This window comes from Ovis canadensis, chromosome 18 (genome assembly GCF_042477335.2).
Source record: "Ovis canadensis isolate MfBH-ARS-UI-01 breed Bighorn chromosome 18, ARS-UI_OviCan_v2, whole genome shotgun sequence".
NCBI lineage: Eukaryota > Metazoa > Chordata > Mammalia > Artiodactyla > Bovidae > Ovis > Ovis canadensis.
Genome location: NC_091262.1, coordinates 71,232,484 through 71,253,928, shown reverse-complemented (window position 1 = coordinate 71,253,928; position 21,445 = coordinate 71,232,484). Strand labels below are relative to the sequence as shown.

The 21,445-nt window shown below is 58.5% G+C and overlaps 1 protein-coding gene across 2 annotated transcripts in view; it reads left to right on the top strand.

Annotated features, from left to right (window-relative positions):
- ITPK1 (inositol-tetrakisphosphate 1-kinase) overlaps positions 1-18,176 on the top strand; it is a 155,876-nt gene extending 137,700 nt beyond the window's left edge. For both annotated transcript variants that reach the window (XM_069559514.1, XM_069559516.1), the window contains 4 exons: positions 316-481; positions 6,021-6,088; positions 11,110-11,272; positions 16,080-18,176. In XM_069559514.1, the coding sequence (XP_069415615.1) occupies positions 316-481; positions 6,021-6,088; positions 11,110-11,272; positions 16,080-16,438 (756 nt within the window). In that variant the 3' untranslated portion in view covers positions 16,439-18,176. The remainder of the gene's footprint in view (positions 1-315; positions 482-6,020; positions 6,089-11,109; positions 11,273-16,079) is intronic.
- The last annotated feature ends 3,269 nt before the right edge of the window (positions 18,177-21,445 follow it).

Here is a 21,445-nt window from a genome sequence, read left to right as displayed (position 1 = left end):
AGGGGTGAGTAGTACACAGCCCAGGGGGACCCGTTCCATGGATGCAGTGTGAGTAGTGGGATTGTGCAGTGCACAGCCAGCTCAACTGTACATGGCAGGCCTGACAGTGCAGGATTTCCAAACCCCCCACAGCAGGAGTGGATGGATGCCCAGGTGTTCTGCTCGAGGCCCACCCCACTCACTCTGGGTTGAGACTCTTCCTGGGGAGGCCTCGTGCACCGGGCTGGGATGGCCCTTGGAGGTGATGCTTTGGACAGTGATAAGGCCGAGGAGGCGGTAGACTCTGACCAAGCCCTTGGCCCTCTCTCTCCCCAGATGGCCATCGTGTTCAACCAGGAGGGCCTGAGCGCCATCCAGCCGCCCTGCGTGGTCCAGAATTTCATCAACCACAATGCTGTCCTGTACAAGGTATTTGTGGTTGGTGAGTCCTACACCGTGGTCCAGAGGCCCTCACTGAAGAACTTCTCCGCGGGCACGTCAGGTAAGTGGGCCTCACACTGTCCGGGATGCCTGTGCTCAGGGGCGCGGCTGGGACACGGCACCGGCCTCCTGTCCTTCGGCACTGACCCTGGTCGCCCTGGGTTATGTCTGGAGGGAGGAGAGGTGATCTGAAGGTTGGCAGAGTTGTGTCCAGTAGGTGAAGAGTTGTTGGAGCATGAGTGGGAAACCCGTGTCCCAACCAGGTCCGTCGAAGGGGCTCTGTGCACCTCAGCTACCATAAGCTCGGGGAAGAACTTGAGAGCTTTCTGTACCCAGGCCGCTTCCCGGGGCCGCTCATGATAAGGAGGCTCACCAAGAACACGCTGGACTGGGTGACGGGCTCTTCAGGGCAGCCGGGAAGGGAGGGGGCCCGGTGTTTTGAGGGCCAGAGCACTGGCCGCTTTACCGTGTCTCCTTTTTCCAGCTGGGAAACACTGAGTCACCTGCTGCCTCTGCAGCCGCTGAGGTGGACGCGAGCTCTGTTAGGAGTTATGCTGGGGGCACGGGACTTGCCAGCTGTGGGCCCCGGGCGGGTCAGGAGTGGACATGGGTGGGGACCATATTGGTGAGCATATTCTGGACCAGTGAATGATGGCCCCAAGTGTCCCTCAGCTGTCACACAGTGGTGGCATTTGCAGGGAGCTGCCCCATCTGAGGGTGTCCTCTCAGGAGGCCAAGGGGCTCCAGGCCCTCAGCTTTTCTTCAGCTGCTCACCAGCTCCGGGTGATCCTTGGCTATCGCAAAAACTGACACTTAAGGATTTGGTGGTATTGGGGCCGCTCAAAAGACTGCTCTAGTGGTTCTGGAGGCTTCCTCAAGGCCAGTTCCAGGAACCTTTGGAACAGGGGCAGCGTCTCTGGAATAAGCCTGGTGATCTCCTGGACGGAGGACATGGGTCACCCCTGGTTTGCTCTCAGTCACTGTGCGCTTCTCTCTGCACGGAAAACCCGCCGTCAGCAGACGCGGTCCCGGGCTGCTGAGCAGACAGACGTGTCCGTCTGAAATCCCTCCGCCCGGGACTGCCTGTCACCGTCCGCTCCTCGTGGCTGCAAGCCACCCCTCTTGGATCAAGTCCAGCTGTTCCCGTCCCCTCTCAGCCATTCTTCCCGTTAACACAGCCCAGAGAGCAGACGCTTCGGAAACGTGTGTCTCTCTCCCCTGACCTTCTGAGTGCAGGCGGCTCTCCCTGCTGGGCGGGGCTTTTAGGGCGTCCACATACCAGTCCCTGCTCCCACGCACTGGGGTGATGGAATGATTGGGGGTGGGGGACCAGTGTCGGGAAGGGTCTTTCTGTATGTGACTGTATATTAGCAAGAAACATTGTTAGCAGTTGTGGGCAGGATAAGGCCAATATTTTTTAATCCTCTTTATATTATTTCCTGGTTTTTGAGAATATGTTTAAATCTACAGCAAATGTATTAAGGGAAGAATAAGTTTACCTTATGCAATTGTTTCCCTTTTTTCTTATTTTACCCTAAATCACTCCATCTCTTAAAGAAACATACCACCTGGTTTCCTTCCTTTCCATGCAACAGTTGTCCCCCCCTTTCCCCTGGTTGCTAAGGGCTGGCTAGTTTCCGTCTGGGAACCACCAGTGGCAGGCCGTGAGCTCTGAGTGCTGTCTCAGAACGAGGGCTCCACATCTGTGTCTTCTCGTGGCCATTCTGGGCTGCCAGTTTACCGTAATACGCAGGCTGCGTGCTCAGTCATATGTGACTCTTTGCAACCCTAGGGACTGTAGCCAGGCTTCTCCGTCCACGAGATTTCCCAGGCAAGAATACTGTAGTGGGTTGCCAGGGGATCTTCCCGACCCAGGGATCGAACCTGCATCTCCTGTGACTTCTGCATTGCAGGCTGGTTCTTTACCGCTGAGCCCCTGGGAAAGCCCAAATGCGTTGACCGGGACTGAGCAGATCAGTGGAGAAACACAGGGCTAGCGGAGGAGTGTTTACTATGCTCAGGGAAGCTGAGTGGCTTTCTGTGTGTCCATCCCTCCATCCCCAAAGCTGATTCCGTGGCCACCATCTTCAGGGCATCAGGCCATCCAGCTGGTCTGGGTTTTGTCCTTTTCACACGTGTGTTCTCTTAACAGATGAAAAGCACAATGTACCAGTGGCCCTTTAAGCTGGACCAGCTGAGCAGGGGGCTTTGGGCCTCTGGCTGTTTCCAGCCCTCTCCCATCTCTCTGGTCCCTGCTGTCCTGCATGGCAGGCCCTCCAGGCTCCCCGTCCGCGCAGGGAGGTGGGGGCTCCTAGAGTGGGGTTCTTTTGACCTGCAGTCATTATGAGGATACCACCTCTCCCTCCACAGCTGTGTTCTTTTGGTTTTCAGGTGTCCTTTCGGTTTGCATCTGTTAGCACCTCTGAAGTCAGGTCAGACAGCCAACATCTCGCAGTTGCCTTGGCTGGAACCAAAGTGACGTTTTTACCGAGAGAGTTGAGGCTGGCCTGTGCCAACCCCTGGCCATGTTTCTCTGTGCCGCCTCCCCCCGCCCCCGTCCCCCTCCCCCCAGTACAGTGGGAGAAATATTTCCGTTTCTTTTCCCCTTCAGACACAGCGCCTTTGTTGCCTCCGCTTCCTGGGCCTTTTTTCCCCTGGGGGTATGTACATAAAGGAAGGATACCGATGACCATATAGGGCAGGGGTCACCAGGCTTTTTTGCTGGAAAAGTCCAGAAGAAGTATTTCTAGCTGCGTCATCAGTCATGTTGCCTAAGAGCCCCTGTAGACAACACGTAAGTGAATGGGCGGGGCTGCGTTCCAATAAACCTCTGTTTACAGTCGCAGATGGCGGGGCCAGATCTGGTGATCTTTCATCATCGAGAGCCCTGCAGGTGTAGCAGAGGCTGTATTTCCTTGAACCTGCCTCGTTCCCAGCCCTGTGCAGGAGTGAGGATCCAGCAGGGGACTGGATAGTCAGCCAGGTGTCCCACTTAGATTCTAGTGGGAGAAACTGCCCAGGGAAGAAGTCGTGAAAGGATGAACTGTGCACAGATGAGGGGCCCCGGAGGAAGCGGGGGGTCCTGGGACACCGCTGGATGAGGGGACCACTCGAGCAGGGCAGCCGGGGCTGGAGGTCTGGGAGGAGGTGTGGACCACTGTCTGTGGCGCCGTGACATGCTGCCCGCCCCCTCCCCCAAGGAGACATGTGAAGATGAAGCAAATTAAGCTAAGAAGGTGTGGCCGCAGTTCACAGCTGCACTAGAGTCGCGGGGATATTTGGGGGCTAGACGTGTGCCCTACTCTTCCTCTCTTGAACCTGTTTTCCTCATCTGTAAATTGGGCACAAAGACACCCATATTCCACTTATTGTCTCCCCTCTCCTGTGGACATTCGTGGTGGTTCTTCGCTGGGCTCTATGTGTCGCGGGACTAGCCCAGGAACAGAGAAGGGACGAGCTCCCCACGTCCAGGGTACTCCTGTGATCAAGGTGCAAAGGCCCAGCCAGGTTTATCAGCAGGGGATCTTGAAGCTGCCCGAGAAGCTGGCGCCATGGGATGCTCCAATCCTGCCTGACATGTCTCGGCTTCCACAATCTTCCTGGATCACCAAATGGCTGGAAGCTGCTCCCTCTCCACCTGGGCTGCTCAAGCTGCACGTGGGGAGGGTTCTGAGCGAAGGGCAGCTCCCATCACCCTGCTGAACAGTCCTCTGGCTGGAGCCCCCAGTTCAGAGTTAGCCAGGAGGAGAAACAAGTCCCCTTTGAAATGGTCCACTTCGGATCTTGCCCCAAGAAGCTGCCGGGTGACATGGTCTGTCCAGTTCAGTCGGCGCTGGGTACACCCCTCTGAGCACCCAGTTCTTTCCCTTTCTTGCATAGCTAAGCATCCACGTTGTTCTCTGTGGCTTCCAAGCCTCCCTGAACTGGCTGTGTCCACTTGCTCTGGGTGGCCCTTCTCTCCCCAGGCCTACTCTGCCACTCTGGCCATTGCCCTTGGGTCCCACCTGGTGGGTGGGAGGCGCCCTGAGCTCAGCGGGGCCAGGCTGGGCTACAGGCTGAGAAGGTGGGCAGTGCCTGCAGAGTCTGGAAGGCCCATCCCAGCTGCTTAAGCCCTGCTCTTACCTCTGGCCCATGGGGCTTGCTACCCCCGAAGGCTCAATCTTCTTGTTTGTCGGCGCTCAAGAGTAGAGGTCAGTGTGGCTGCTTGGCGCAAGTCCTGCAGGGTGTTTATTTTCCCCAGGCTCCTCCCCAGGACCGTCTCTCGTGCCCCCCGTCTGGACTGGCTCTGGTCGGAGCGGTAGGAGGACTGTCGGGCACACCGGGGCGGCAAGGGGCCTGCGTGCCCCGCTAGCGGGAAAGATGCCAGGTACATCTCAGCGCCTGCCTGCTTGGCCTCCGCCCGAATCACTTCCTCATGCATGATTGTTGCGGCGCTGTAACCCTGGAGCTGGCGGTGGGGGCGTTGCAGCCAGAGCAGGTGCCCCCGCAGTTCAGCCCCCGGCACTCAGCGGCGCCCAGCGGGGCCGTTCCTGTCCTGGGTCTCAGGGCTGAGCAGTGTGTCCTGGGGGAACGGGAGCCGCAACGCCTCACCCGGAAGGACCAAAGCAGAGGCTGCTGGGGCCACGTGGGGGCTTGTGGCCCGTGTCCTTCTCGGGGTGAGGTGGGGTGGGGTCCTAGTGTGATGATGGTCTTTACCAGGACTCTCAGCCCTGAGGCTCCTGGTTTTGTGATCCGTGCATTTGCACACTTCCACGTGCTAGAGAGCATGTTTCTGACCAACTGGTGTGCCTCTACTCTGCAGGGCATGAATGAACAACCCTACTGCTCATCACTCTAATAGTCCTGGGATTGAGATGATTACTCTGCCTCTCCATGGGACTGAGGGGGCCCCGGGGGCAGTGGGAGCTGGGAGAGATGTGCAGGAAGATGTGGAGGGGACTTCAGGTGGCTGTGCCTGTTTCCAAAGCCAGGCAGAAATTATTCTCTATGCTCTCTTGGATGGATCCTACCAAAGCCCAAGTTCTGATTTCCTATTTTTTTCCCCTAAATAACTGGGAAACAGCAGAACCCTTTGTGTTTTAAACATTCACATGCCCTGTGGCAGCCTAAACGTGCCTGAAAAGGCATTCCATGGGCAGAACCAGGAGGGGTTGGGGATGCTGGATTAAGTGGCATCAGTCGACCTCTTTTCTCTGGGCCTTTGATGTTCGCATATGCAGCATTTCCCCTTTCTCACTCAGCCCCCCTTTCTGGTGCCACGTCTATAAGATGCGCTGGACACTCTGGGGAAGGGGCCTAGGTATTGGGGAAAACCAGGTATGATACTGTAAGATGAGAGTGGAGGGGAGGTGGGCTCATCAAGCCATTCGTTGTTATATGGGAAGAAAAATTGAAACAGGAGCCCTGACTCGGCGCGTGTAGTTCCATGGTGTCCTGTCTCTTCGGGGTGGGAGGGGGCCCAGGTGGCTGCTGCTGGACCCTGAGCCCTAAGGCACCACGGCCTGTGGCTGGGGTGGTGCTGCCCCCTGGTGTCAGATGCTGGAATTGCTGTCTCTGCCTCGAGCTTCTAACCCTGGCTCCTTCCCGTCTTTGCGTTTCAGACCGAGAGTCCATCTTCTTCAACAGCCACAATGTGTCGAAGCCAGAGTCCTCATCGGTCCTGACCGCGGTATGTCCCTCCCGCTGAGCCTGGGGGTGGGGTGACGTTGGCTCTCCAGCGGGGCAGGGTGGCAGGACCTTCCCCGCCAGGCCGGGGACCCCCGGGGGCTCCAGAGACCCCCTCTTCCTTGCTTGCTTTGCGCCTCCGTGGCAGCAGCCGTCACAGCCGTGCCCGCTCACCCCTCACTCAGGCGGACGGTTGTCTAACTTCTCCCATGTGAGGAAGCCCCCCAGTTGTGAGGAATTTGAAGACCTGCTTTCTAAGCTGCCTTGTCCTGATTTACTCAAAAAAAAAAAAAAAAAAAAAGGAGGCAAGAGACAGCAGCGCGTCAGTTTCCCTTTTTTCTTTCCTTGTCCGTATGAGTCCAGTAGGCGCTTGCTGAGCTCCTGCTGTGTACTGCTGCAGCTGCCGGGGTGGCTCACGGTGGGGAGTGGGCTCTGGGCTGCCGTTCTGTCAATGGTGCTGGGCATCAGGCTCCATCCTCTGGCCTGAAACAGCCTTGCAGGGGTGGACAGATGTCCCTGCTTTCCTGAGGGGAGAGCTACGCTCAGCCAGGTTAGATAACTTGTCTAAACCCACAGGGCTCCTCATGCAAGGACACAGATGAGAGCTGACCCCAGATTAGTCTGATTTCAAAGCTGGGTCTTGCAGGAATTCAGGGTTTCTTACCTCCCTGGCACTTGAGAAATCAACACTGCGCCATGCCCTGCTGTTCTTCCATGTCCCCAGAGCCGGTGGCCTCTGCCGCCACTGCCTCTGAACCGAGCCCTCCGCCTGGTCTCCAGCTCCCGTATGCCACAGCCCTCCCGGCCGTTCTGGAAGGGTTCGCCCCTGTCTCCTCTGCAGCGGACCCCTGCCTCTGGGCCTCATTCCCCTCTGTTCCATGCTAGGGCCTGTGCTTGCCCATGACCCACTGTCCCCCGACCCAGGCCACCGGTCCCATTTCTCGTTTGTTCCTGGTTCCTTTGAGGAGCCAGCCGTGTACCGAAGGTTCAACGGAGCACAGGCACGGCAGGGACCTGGAGTGAGCACCACCCTCCCTCGGGATGTTGATAGACGTAACCCGGGAATAAGCCCTGTGGTCAGGGACGCTTAGAGAACAACCAGATTCTAAAGAGAACCCCTCGGCGCCTGGCGTGCATATTCTAAGACTGAGATAGGTATTCTGTGCGAAAGAATGTCCTGGTCTCATGAAAGCTCAGAAACCTCAGGGTTCCTCCCTGCAAGGCTCCCAGACCTTATTTAGCCAGTGACTCTTGGAGGGGGTCAGCATTCCACAGCCTCACGGAGAATCTGTCCCTGCCGCCCACCCCCCCCCCCCCACCCCCCAGCACAGTGTGGCCCTCATCACCACTGGGTTGTTAACAGAGGCCAGAGGGTCACCGTGAGGGCTGGAAGCAAAGTTGTCTTCCTGGTTTATCACCCGCCTGTGACTCAGCCCGTGTCTCCATCTGCTACATGGGAAAAGTCAGCCTGGAGACCTTTCGCAAGGCCTTCTCTCTACCTTCCAGCCCTGCTGTCATCTCTCCCTTCCCCTCAGCTCGTGACTGCTGTGTGGGGGTCCTCCAGGGCTGGTAACACATAAACGAGGAAAGGGAAACGCAGTCGGCCATCCCCTTTCCATTCGGGATGGTGGGCCCTCCTGCACAGACACGTGCGTTCCCAGGTACGGGTGTCCAGATGAGCCTTTAGCATCCTCCCGCCCCGTGGGGTCCCTCCAGTCCCCTTTGTGGCCTCATGCAGGTGCAGGGAGCCCTGCCTCCCTCCCTGGCCAGATGCCCCCAAGGGTGGACACCGCTCCCACCCGCCTGGCAGGCCCCCACACCAGTACGGGCTCCTAGTTGAGAGCAACACTGAATGAGACAGCCTGGAGTCAGAAGCTCCACAGCCTTCCAGCTGTGGCGAGTCGAGTCATCTTTCTGAGCCTGTTTCCCCAACATGCCCCTAGAATGGTCCTGGGACTCAGGGAGTCCCTGGATGAAAGCACCCCACACCATGTCAGGCTCAGTCAGTGTCGCTGATGGGGGTCCCCAGGGGTTCACCTCAGCACCTCTGTCGCCTCCTCGTCGCAGAGAGGCAGAGGGCTGCAAAAGGATGTCTGAGGTCCCTTCGCTGAGCTGAGAACGCGCTTTTATAAACAGTCGGTCATGTGGCTTTTGTGACGGAGCAGCGGCCACGGGTCCCCTTGCTGCCGGGCCTGTGCCGCGGGCCTGACTCAGGAGCTTTGTGGATCCTCACCACAGTCCCTCAGCAGCAGTGTTTTTAGTATTCTGTTTACCGAGGCGAGAAAGCAGGACCTGGCAGGGACCATTACAGCTCAGAGCATGTGGCGGAGACTGGGCAGTGCCAGGCATCCCCAGGACCAGTGGCTGAGCTGCTGAGCCTGCACCACTGAACACGAGTGGGAGGCACGCACGGGGCGACCTCAGCAGGTGCCAAGCGGGCAAGTGCCTGTCACAGCTAGGCTGATGCTGCCCCCTAGAACGTGGCTCCCCAGGGTGGGACGCCGAGGCAGCAGGGCCATGGGCAGGGGAACCTGCAGAGCTGGGACAGACGGCTCTCATGGTAGAGAATCATGGTGCCCAGGGGTGGGCTCCCTGCTCTGTGCATGTCTGGAAGCTCCCCATCGGCCACTTGGCTTCCTGTGCCAGGGGTGAGGGCCACGTGTCCTGTGGGTGCTGTCCAGGCTCTGTCCCAGCCTGGCTGACCCAGCCTCACTTCTTTTTTTTTAAATCCAGGTGAAAGTCATATAACATACAATTGTTTGTGGGTTTTTTAAAATATTTATTTACTTGGCTGCACCAGATCTTCACTGCAGCATGTGGAATCTAGTTCCCTGACAAGGGATTGAACCTGGGCCCCCTGAAATTGGGAGCATGGAGTCTTAACCACTGGACTGCCAGGAAGTTTCTCTCTGGTTAGTTATTTTAGTGTGGACAGTTCAATGGTAGTAAGCACATTCACAGCGTTGTACAACCACCACCTTTTGTCTAGTTCCAGAGACGATTTTCCTTTCAGGCATTTTCATCACCCGAAAGAGAATCCCATACCCACTGAGCCTCCCTCCTCACCCCGCCCCCCCCCCGCCCCCTCCTGGCCCCTGACAACCACTAATCTGCTTTTTGTCTCTATGGATTTACCTCTTCTGGACTTTTCCTTTTAAGGGAATCATACAGAAGGTGACCTATTGCATCTGGCTTTTTTCACCTGGCCTAATATTTTCAAGGTTCCTCCACATTGTAGGAAAGGGTGGCAGAACAGTCTGGGTAACCCATTCTGTTTATCCAGTCATCTGTTGATGGACATTCGGGTTGTTGCTGCCTTTTGCCTGTTGTGAATAATGCAGCTGTGAACACTGGTGTACAAGTTACGCACCTAGGGTGGAACTGCTGGGCCGTGTGATAATTCTCCATTTAACTTTTTGACCCAGCTTCTTTTTTTTATTTCTGGTGGATCAGCCCCTGTGCTTCCCCTTTGACCCCATCCCAGCAGCCTTAGGATGCTGGTATCTACTGAGTACCACGTATGAGCCCTATTCTGGCTGACCTAGGGCTGACACGCTGCCATCTGTGCCTTAAATGCAGGTGAGGCAGCTCCTGCAGCCAGACCTGTGCTGTCCCCACCGCTTAGACGACCTTGTGACTCCTCCCAGCTGTCTGGGGTGGAGGCCTCGATGGCCCTGATTGGCAGATGGGCAGACTGAGGTGCAGAGAGGCCAAGCACTTCTCTCTAAGACCACAGAGCTAGGAAGTCACAGTCCGGATTCAAATCCAGAGCCATCTACCTCAGTCCTTCCCAGGGTGATGTGCTGCTTCCTTCCAGGGGCCAAGCTTGAGCCCATGAAGACTTGCCTGTCCCAGGCCAGCTGTGATTAGAGCAGAACGTGAGCAGTGTCATGGTGGGGTCCCAGGGCCAGCCCCCCAGCTCTGCGTCGCCAAAGGCTGAGCTCAGACCCAGGAGCTGGGCAGGAGTGGCCGAGTAGACTCTGGAGAAGCTTGCTGAGCATGGGGAGTTAGGGTGGAAACACCAAGGTTAGCAACTTGTCTGGAAGGGGAGAACAACGAGTCCTACCCAGGAGCCCTGTGTCCAAACCTCTCCCCACCCAGTACCAGCTAGTAAATGAAGGCTGGTCCATGGAACCCACCGCCTCACAGCCTTGAGGTTCTGCCAACAATGGGCCAGTGCAGTGATGCTAACAAAAGCTCCCCCCACTGCCCACATCCTCCCCGACTTTTCCAGCCACTCCCAGCTCTCTTCCACGGATGGTTGCCTCGCACCTTTGCTTCCACTGTGCTCTCACCTGGGTCCCTTGGCCCAGCCACTGCAGTCTTCCCTTCTTCAAGGTGCAGCTCTTAGGTGTCCTGAACCACAGAGTCTTCCTGGGGTCATAGCAGACTCTCCCTCTCCTTCCTTCCTGCTAAGAGCCTTGTCTTTTACAGGCTCAATACCTGTGTACTAAGTCACTTCAGTTGTGTCTGACTCTCTGCAACCCCATGGACCGTAGCCCACCAGGCTCCTGTGTTCCTGGGGATTCTCCAGGCAAGAATACTGGAGTTGGTTGCCATGCCCTCCTCCAGGGCATCTTCCCAACCCAGGGATCGAACACGTGTCTCTCATGTCTCCTACACTGGCAGGCGGGTTCTTTACCACTAGTGCCACCTGGGAAGCTCATGGCTTTTACAGGCTAAATCCCTGGGTCCAAATGCAGCCCTAAGCTGTGTGGCCGTGAATCAACCTTGACCCTGAGCGTCAGCTCCTCTCTGTAAAATGCTGGTAATGATGCCCGTCTCCCCGGTGGGCATGAGGACTAGGGGTCACAGATGCCATACCTGCCCCAGTGCCTGCCCAGCCAGTGGCAGGACTTGGAAATGGCCATCCTTGGGCTGACTCTAGTGGGTCTGTCCTGCCTCTTGCCTGGAAATAAGACCCAGCCTCGTGGCACCGCAGCGGGGGTCTCTATGGGCTAGTGTCGCGTCTCCCTGCCCGAGGTCTGACTCCTGGCTGTGTGTGTGGTGTGTATGTGTTGGCAGCTGGACAAGATCGAGGGCGTGTTCGAGCGGCCGAGCGACGAGGTCATCCGGGAGCTGTCGCGGGCCCTGCGGCAGGCGCTGGGCGTGTCTCTCTTCGGGATCGACATCATCATCAACAACCAGACGGGGCAGCATGCCGTCATCGACATCAATGCCTTCCCTGGTGAGCGGCGCGGCCGGGGCTGCCCTCCCCCGCCTGGAGACTGGTGGGTGGGTGGCGGGGCAGGGTAGCCGGCCTGACCGACCCCATCCCTCACTGTCCGGGGCCTGGGGTCGGAGCAGCGCCCGCTGAGCCTTCGCCCACCTGCCAGTGGATTTACAGCGCCCACAGTGGGCCCGCTCCTCAACGCGTGTCCTTTACCCCGCTTCTCCCGACCCAAAGAGTCAGACACGACTGAGCGACTGAACTCTCCTGACCCTGGGCCATCAGCAGTAGCCTTTCTTGGCCAAATCTCAGCTGACCTCTTGGGCCCTTGTAGATTTACTTAAAGAGCTGGGAGGATTCTGGAGGGACTACAAAGCCCAGTTTCCACGAAGGAAGGGAGGGAGAAATTGTCCCAGGTCACACTGCAGGGTGGTGGCAAGGCCTTGCTCCTTCCCCGCCCTGAGCCACCGTGTGGGGGACACACTCAGATCCGGCCGGCTGGGGGGCCTGCTGCATGCTGTCTGCTGCAGCCTTGAGGCGGGAAGCACATGCCAGGCCGTCTGGGCCTGCTGGCATGACCAGGCTCTGCCCAGCACCCCTCTGATCCCCACTCAGCGATGGCTCCATAGGAGTCATCACAGAGACCCCTCAGCGGGACCATTAGCCACAGTGATGACTGTGGGGCAGGGGGCGGTCCTGGGCTGGGCTCCTTCACAGAGGCATGTGCTGAGGCTGGGCGACTCCTCACAGCAGGTCAGGGACAGAGTGACACTTGGCAGCCCCAGCCCGAAGCAGCCTGGGCAGTTACTTCTCAGCGGTCGTCCCTGTCTCGAGGCCTCGGCTCTCACCTCTGTCAAGCGCCCGCCCTGGAGGTAGGGCAGCAGCCCTGCTCAGTGGACTGTTAAGAAGGCAGGAAGCCATTCCTGAGTGTGAGAGCCTGGCTTGCCGGAGGGGACTGCTCCCCTGGGGTTTGCAGGGGCCGGGATCCCCCATGTGTGGGGTGCGCTCACGGGCCACCAGACTGGGTGCTTGACATGTGTCCCCTGCATGGAGGGCATGCAGGCCGGGCCCAGCCAGCACCGCCGTTCACAGCCAGGGAAGCCCGGGCTCAGGGCAGGCCCCTGGCTCCCTCAGCCATGCGGTTTATCTGAGGCCCCCTGCATGTCCCAGCTGCTGCAGACACTGGGTGGCGTGCGCACGGCGGCTGGGGTCCTGCCTTCAGAGGACAGGGGCTCCTCTGGGAAGCAAGCGTGGGGGCAGGGCTGGCAGGGAGAGAGGGAGCCACGCAAGGGCCTGCAGAGGGGCCCTGTGGCCCGAGGTTTCCTGTTCAGCAGAGAGGTCAGAGGTCAGAGGGGAGCCCAGCACATGGCCATTCACTCCGAGCAAGGTGGGGCAGCCATCTGAGGGCTGTTTGTGAATATTGGGATCCTGTGGGACAGTGGCCTGTTTTTCTGTAGTCACCCTAGGTGCAGCCTGGATGGAGAGGTAGGTTTTTGATGAATGCAGGTGAGAATGAGAGAACACAAGGGAACTGCGGCTGCGTCAGGGGAACAATTATAACAAATCGGAGGATCTAAACCAGGGAGGAGATGGAGGGGATGAAGGCAAAAAGGTCGCCAGGTTAATGGACTCGGGGGGCAGGGCGGGGCAGCACCGCGCTGTTGGGATGGAGGTTCTAGAAGGAGGGACAGAGAAGAACTCACAAACCACTGAGCTGTGGGTCTGTGCTGAGTCCTGAGTCTGCCCACCCCACCAGGGCCTGTGCAACTCGGGCCAGGCCTCCCGGGTGTTCAGAGGAGGGACAGTGACAGTGGACCGGCATGGACAGGAAGCCATGAGCAAGCACCCCCCCACCCCCCCCCTGCACAGCAGGCCAGGCCTGAGTGACAAGGCTGAGCCCCCCAGAGACTATGGAAGGGCGCCTGGCCCACGTGGAGGAAGGCTCCGGGGAGGGCGTGCAGCCCAGGGCCCCAGGGCAGGCGGTGTCCAGGAGACAGCTGCCTGGGGCCCGGCTCTCTCCCTGCTCGATTTATGAGCCTGGGTCTGGGGTGCCCACTGGTCCTGGTTTGTTCACCCTGTGCCTCAGACTGTGGGTGTCCTACAGTGCCCCTGCCAGCCAGCCTGCAGGTTGGACAGTCGTGTCCGCCTTTGGTGCCCAGCCTGCCTGGGGACCTTTGTCCCCAGCACCTCATCTCATCCTCACAGCCACACAACGTGCAGAGGACTGTTAGGATCTCCATTTACTGATGTGAATGGAGCCAGGAGGTTGGACGACACGTCCTAGGTCATGTCCCAGTAGCAGGGCTGGATCTGGGGGCCTGACCTGAGGCTTCGTGCTTTTCTGCTTGAGTTGTGGGTTCAAATCCTGGCTCTGCCCCCTGACGAGACGAGCCTCCTGACCAGGCAGCCTCAGTGTTCGCTCGTGCGCAGTGGGAAGAACACTCCCCTCCTCGCAGGGGAGATGATGTGTGCACAGCACTCAGCCCCACGGAGCTCTTCATGCCCCAGCCCACCCTCCCCAGGCTGCATGGGGCCATGGGCCAGGCCTCGTCTGGGGACGGCAGAGTCGTTGCTGAGGGAACAGCTGATGTTCCCTGGCGGCCCATCAGCGGGTCTCAGCTCTCCTCCCTGCTTGCCTCCTGACCCTGGAAACCCAGCAGCATGTCTGCTGATGGCCCCCGAGGGGCTACAGGCTGCCCTGCTGTTCACCCCCGGGGGCCCCCGCATCACGCGTGTTCAAGGCACAGCTGGCACCAAAGGGCCTGCAGATCCAGTGCTGAGTGTTTCTATTGCTCTTGTTCAGTCGCTCAGTCGTGTCCGACTCTTTGCGACCCCATGGATTGTAGCACACCAGGCTTCCCTGTCCATCACTAACTCCTGGAGCTTGCTCAAACTCACATCCATCAAGCTAGTGATGCCATCCAACCACCTCATCCTCTGTCACCCCCTTCTCCTCCTGCCTTCAGTCTTTCCCAGCATCAGGGTCTTTTCCAGTGAGTTGGCTCTTCGCATCAGGTGGCAAAGTACTGGAGCTTCAGCTTCAGCATTAGTCCCTCCAATGAATATCCCTATCTGTAGGATGGGGCCAACCCTCGGGCCCCACTCCCTGGAACATACCCTTCCAAGGATGCCACGAGGAAGGATTGTGAAGCACGTGGCCAGGGGCAGCACTTAGCCTGGATGGACCCCAGCCGTGGATGCTGTCACCCCATTCGCCCTCCAGTGGACACGTATCCACCTGCTGATGGCTCTTGGGTGTTCAGGGCTGGTCACTTAACTCTGTGCCTCCACTTCCTCATCTGTAAAATGGGGACAGAGGGTTGTGATGATTAAGTGAGAACACGTTGAGCAGGGCAAGTATGGTGCATGCCAGCTATCTTGCCCACTCTTGTTTTTACTCTGGGCACCTCCGCTTGTCCCTCTCAGCCTCGGGCTCCCTCAAAACCACAGCATTGTTTGCTGAACATATAAGAGCATGGGCAATGAGGCAGCCCCATCCGACCGGCCCCTGGGCAGCCATTGCTGTACGCGATAGTGCATGTCTGAACCCCCCACTGCTTGTACCAATAGCTGTGAAGCCCATCCCAGAGGCCGTGTGAGGGAGGGGTCAGTGCCTCTCAGCACCGGGCCTGGTGTCAGTGACGGGGTCACATCCAGAGGGTGGTCCCTGCGGCCCCTCCCGATGCAGGCACACCGTCCCATTTGAGGACATACTTCCTGTCCCGATCATTGTTCTTGCAGCTGTGTGCCTGGTTCGCATCCCTGCGAATTGATTTGAGCAGGCATGGTGTGGGGCACCCACCCCTCATTGAATTTCTTTTGAAGCCGTTTTCAAAAGTCGGCAAAATCCTCGCCCTAGATCTGAAACGTGCTTGGTGGGAGGCTCCGAGGACTGTTTGCTGACAATCACAATTGAGTCTGTGATGGGAAATGCAGGCCCCTGGCAGTTTCTGTTCAGGAGACCCAGGCCCGCTTGTGAGGGAAGCGGTGTCCATTCGATGGCCTTGTCCGGGCTGCCCAATCTCTGTCCCTCGGCTTCGCGGGTCAGGACGCAGCACTGGGGGCCTCCTTGCAGGTGCTTGGGGGAGGGGAGGTGGAAGGGGCTCAGTTCCAGGAGCAGCTGCTGTTGATCAGGTCTCACTCATGTTCCAGCCCCTTCTGGCCCAACAGGAGCCCCCAAACCCGAATCCTCAGTTTACACACGAGGAAGCTGGGGCCAGGCCACGTGGAGACAAGAGGCGTTTATGATTCAGACCTGGAGGAGTGGGCCTTTGGTCCTGCCCCTGCAGCCACCCCACATCCCCACTCAAGGGCATCAAACCACATGTGCTCCATCACTCAGTCGTGTCTGACTCTTTTGCGACCCTGTGGACTGTAGCCCACCAGGCTCCTCTGTCCATGGGATTTCCCAGGCAACAGTACCGGAATGGGTTGCCATTTCCTTCTCCAGGGGATCTTCCCAACCCAGGGGTCGAACTCACATGTCTTCTTTTCCTGCTTTGGCACTCGGATTCTTGACCATGTGCGGCATCTGGGAAGCCCACCAGACCACGTAGGGAGGGTAATCAAATGAGACCCTGAAGCTGTACCGAGAGGGACAGGGTGCAGGGTGCTTTCTCATCAGCCTCCTCTCTATAGATGCTCATACCCCGGGGGTGCAGCCAGAATTCAAGGATTGGCCCTTGGGGCCACACACACTTGGGGTCTGGGCTGTGTGTGCTCCACCAGCTCCCCCCAACCCCACCCCGGGTCCCAGGAGCCCCTGAGCGCACCTCCCACCCCCACCCACCTGGCTAAGCCTGCCGTCTGTCTCTCCCATCCGCAGGCTACGAGGGTGTGAGCGAGTTCTTCACCGACCTCCTGAACCACATCGCCAGCGTGCTGCAGGGCCAGAGCGCGGGCGCGGCGGGCACGGGGGACGTGGCCCCGCTAAGGCACAGCAGGCTCCTGGCGGAGCAGGCGGGCGGCCTGGCGGCCGAGAGGACGTGCAGCGCCAGCCCCGGCTGCTGCAGCAGCATGATGGGCCAGGAGCCGCCCTGGACTCCCGAGGCCGAAGTGGGTGGTGTGGGCGCCGGCAGCACCGCCAAGCTGCCGCACCAGAGACTCGGCTGTACCGCCGGCGTGTCGCCCAGCTTCCAGCAGCACTGCGTGGCCTCGCTGGCCACTAAGGCCTCCTCCCAGTAGCCTCGGAGCCCGGGACCCAGAGAGACGGCGCAGGCCGCAGAGTGCGGCCGCTGGGCGAGCAGCTCCTGACGACGGTGACGCTACTACTAAGGATTCCCAACCATCTGATTCTTCTCCTTCTACTTCTTTTTTTCTTAATTTTTAACCTGATTTTCTGATGTCATGATCTAAATGAGGGGTGGGGGTGGGGATGGAAAGGAACCTCAAGTGGTCCAGCCTCGCGGCAAAGGGACGATCCCTCCTGGTTCCTGCTGTGCAGATGTCTTCACCGAGTTTACACACGCTGTGTTTTCAACACTAGGTCTGAATGTGAGGTGGGGCGTGCGTGTGTGTGGTTGTGTGTGTGTATGTGTGTGTGAGTGCCTGGGTACGCCCACATCTGTCTTTCTCAATGGCTGCTGTGGGCCGGGCCTCGGGGACCCTGGAGCAGGCCGTCCCGGGTCAGGTCATTGGTGGCTGAGCAGAGAGAGTAAACGGTTCCCTGTCTCTTCCCTCCCGGCCCAGCCCGTTTCTCTTACTGATGGCCTCAAGCTCCGTCAGGCGTGCAGCCACCCCTCCCAAATGCGTGACCCCGAGGAAGCCAGAGGCCTCAGTTTCCCTTTCCTTAGGGAAGTCCATGCAGCAGGTCTGTGATCCACCTGCTGCCGCTCGTGAAAGGCAGGGAGGAGGATGCTTCTCCGGGAAGGCCACAGCCCCAGGCTGGCTGCCTCTTTCCACGTCCCGCTCCCCGGAGTCCACTGGGCCTGTCAACACATGTCCTGTGCCGCCATGCAAAGGGTCCGCCCTTCCCTGACCAGGGGCCGCCGCTCCCCGGACCTGGGAGGAGGCTGCCCGGCCGAGAGCCTCTGGGCTGATCCTGCCTGTGCCAAGGATTTGTGCTGTGACTTTGGGCAAATCATTCCGAGAGTCGCTGGGCACTCACGACCGAGAAGTCAAGGGCAGGCTCGGCGCCGTACCCCTGCAGCGCAGCCTGTCCCTCTGTGAAGCCCACCCAGATGAGCCTCCCCTTGGCATCCAGGCGACTGGGGGGCCCTCTTCCCAGGCCAGACGAGGCTGCCGGTTGCTCCATACCTGCGCAGAAGGCCTGATCCACACCCCTCCCGTGTTCACTGCCCACCCCAAGCACTGAGCCAGCCAGGTGAGAGCAGGCTGCAGCCCCAGAGGTGAGAAAACATTACCTGCTTCTCCCGTCTGAGTCCCCCAGCCCCTGATGGCAGCAGACCAACCGACCACCGGCTAATCAGTCCAGTCCCTCAGTCCAGGCGGCCCAAGGGGACCAGTGAGGGGCCTGGTCAGCCCTCTGTCAGTGGGACCACTGGTGGAAAACAGCAGACCCCCTGAAGCATGAGCGTGTGTCTTCAGATATCAGGCACTCAGAGGGAGGGGAACAGGCCTCTGGGCCATCCTGCGAGGCCCAGAGAGGGTGCCACGAAAGAAGCTGCTGAGCCTGGCGTTCGGAGGCATTTTCAGGCCTGGTCAGCGGGGACGTGGGGGTCACCTGCCTCTAGGAGAGGAAGGGCTGGGGTGAGGGGTGCTGCCCTCAGAACTGGCCGGCTTGTCCTAGAAACCAAGGGCCCGCCGACAACCGTGTTTACACGACTTGAGTGTTGAACCCCGATTATAATGTCTGTGCGTCGCCTTTCCTCGTCTGGCCCCCGAGCTCCAGGGGAAGCAGGAAAGCGTGGCCGGCCTCTTGCACTGCTTTGTCTCCAAAATAAACTACTGAAATCAAACTGCATTTCACACGTGTTTACAAAACGTTGCTGAAAGTTTCTGTCCTCCTGCCGTCTTTTAATAAAACAACTTTACCTTTTGGAATAAAATTCCAGTCCCGATCGCCTTAGGACAGGTCAGGAGTGCAGGGTGACCCCCTGTGCCTGGTGGGGCCCCTGGTCATGTCATGTCCAGATTAACTGATGCCTCCCCCACAGGGTCTCACATGTTAGCGTCCAGGGCCCAGATACTGAGGAACTTTCCCAGTGACGTGGCGCTTTCCACCAGCCTCGATGCGGGTGGCCAGCAGGGTGACTACCGCCTTTCCCAGGAGTGGAAACCAAGGATGGGGGTCCGCTTCATAAAGGCCCAGGAGCCGCACAGCAGTGGAGAAGGGACCGGTCCACTCGAGAGCGTGTGCGGGCCTCTCCCCAGCTGGCGAACCCCGTCCAACAAAGAGTAGCTGACTCTGCAAGGGTGAAGGAATCTGCATCAGGGAGCAGAGAATAGGAGAGGGGCTGTGGGCCGCTGACTCTGCAGGGGTGAAGGGATCTGCATCAGGGAGCAGAGACTAGGAGAGGGGCTGTGGGCCGCTGACTCTGCAGGGGGTGAAGGGATCTGCATCAGGGAGCAGAGACTAGGAGAGGGGCTGTGGGCCGCTGACTCTGCAGGGGTGAAGGGATCTGCATCAGGGAGCAGAGACTAGGAGAGGGGCTGTGGGCCGCTGACTCTGCAGGGGTGAAGGGATCTGCATCAGGGAGCAGAGACTAGGAGAGGGGCTGTGGGCCGCTGACTCTGCAGGGGTGAAGGGATCTGCATCAGGGAGCAGAGACTAGGAGAGGGGCTGTGGGCCGCTGACTCTGCAGGGGTGAAGGGATCTGCATCAGGGAGCAGAGACAAGGAGAGGGGCTGTGGGCCGCAATGAGGCCTCACCAAGCGACCCCCCCCACTCAGTGTCACCAGATGCACACTGACTGGGTCCCAGGACACACGCCATGAAGCTGGCCTCCCCCAAGCCTCAGTGTCCCTGGCCTTGGGGCTTCCTGTCAGGGGAAGACAAACCCCTCGAGAATGCTCTCTGCCTTTGCAGCCTCTCCTTCGCCACGGCTTGTGCTGCCACCTCTGATCAGTCTCAGAGCCTTCAAGGGCCGTGGGGAGGGACTGCTCTGATGAGCGCACACACCTGCTGGTAAACCAGGGGTGGTGGGACTCTCCTTCCCAGCTTGTTTGCTAGTCGATGGGCTTGCTGGGGCCTTGGCCCTGTGGCATCTCTCTGGGTGTGGTCCATAGCCGGGGTTGCTGAAGGCCCTCTTGACTCAAAGGGCTTCAGGAGCAAGTGCAGGACCACGTTTTGCCTGAGGCCTCGGGTAGGTTCAGAGGGTCGCTTGCAAGGTCTCTACCCTGGGCAGCCTGGAGCAGTGGCCACAGGCCGAGTTCTACTAGCAGGTTATAGTGTAATGTGGTTTGACGCGCTCAAGCCCCAACTGAGTGGGGGTGCTGGATGTCTGTCCGTCTTCCCCAAGAGAGCCTGGGGGCAGGAGTTGCCATTGGCATGAAGGTGTCTGAGTTTGCGGAAGGAGGCGGGGTAGCGGGGGTGAATAGGGTTGGGCGAGAGGTCCCGCAGTATCACTTGCAGGAGGCGGACACAGCTGGAGTTCCCGAGGAGTTTGTTGTTCAGTCGCTCATTCGTGTCCAACTCTTTGCAATCCCATGGACTGCAGCACGCCAGGCCTCCCTGTTCTTCACCATCTCCCGGAGCTTGCTCAAACTCTCATGTCCATCAAATCAGTGATGCCATCCAACCATCTCATCCTCTGTCGTCCCTTTCTCCTGCTTTCAATCTTTCCCAGCACCAGGGTCTTTTCCAAGGAGTTAGTTCTTCGCATCAGGTGGCCAAAGTATTGGAGCTTTAGCTTCAGCATCAGTCCTTCCAGTGAATATTCAGGACTGATCTCCTTTAGAACTGACTGGTTTTATCTTGCAGTCCAAGGGACTCTCAAGAGTCTTCTCCAACACCACAGTTCAAAAGCATCAGTCCTTCAGTGCTCAGCCTTCTTTATGTTCCAACTCTCACATCCATATGTAACTACTGGAAAAACCATAGCTTTGACTATACAGACCTCTGTTGGCAAAGTAATGTCTCTGCTTTTTAATATGCTGTCTAGGTTTGTCTCCCAAGGAGTTATGTGGGGGCATTGTTTAAGTTAATCTCATCAGTGAGGGAGAAAACAACCTTGAGAAAGGATTCTTTTCTATCCAGAGGACTGCCAAATACGGTTTATGGCAGATTGAAGGATCCTGGCAGGAAGCTGTAGTTTTCAAGCCAGCTGGGAAGAGCAGCTGTTGTCTGCCAGGTGGCCCCTCTGAGACCAAGGGAGACTGTATGTATTGTCCTTGTTGGGGGGCCTGGGCCTTGGCTCAGGGAATCACACTATCCACAGAGAACCCACTGAATGGCTCCTCTGGTGTCCCTGGGGTTTGCATCTGCCCTCTCTTCTCCTGCTAGAAACTGACCCTTCACCCGGTGGGACCCCCGATAGCTCCTCTCCCTTCCTGGGCCATGGCTCAAGGGCCCCCATGCTCCAGAGACCCTGAGCAGAGTGTCCTGAAGGAACACACCCCCTGCACATGGCTTACCACGAGACAGAGGAGTGCATCCAGCCTTGAAGGTTCTGGGCTTCTGCCTCCTCAGGGAGCTTGTCCACGCCCTTGGGGAGCCTGGCCACGCCCTGTGCTGCAGGCATAGTCCTACCCAGGCCAGAGCCTGAGTCTAAGATGCTGCAACAGAGGCCTCCAGAAAGGTGGTTCTCCCATCAGTCATACCTTCTGCAACACAGGCTTGGTGCCCCGCCTCGGAATGGCCCTCCCCCGACACACAGTTCACTGGAGAGCTGCCTGTTGGCATGGAAGCACCAGGCCCTCTTCCTTCCGGTTTCCACCACCAGGTCCCACCCAGGCCACCTGGGGCCTTTTCCGGAAATGGTCGCAATTTCGCTCTACATCCAGTTGTCCACAATCTGGTGACTTGGAAGGCACTGTCTCCTTCCCACAGCCGAACCCACCTAGGCTTCTGGTGTGGATCCCAGTTCTCTGCAGCAGGCTTTCTTTGGGAAAGCTTCTCCCAAGACACTGGCAGCTCCAATTTCAGTGGTAACACCTGTGCTTTCTGACAAACGCTACTTGTTTTGATCCCGTTCATGAGCCATGCTTGTCAGAACCCCAAGCTGGCTTGTACTTCATTTGTGTACATATGTATGTATATAACGTTTATATGAATCTATACATACTGTCTAT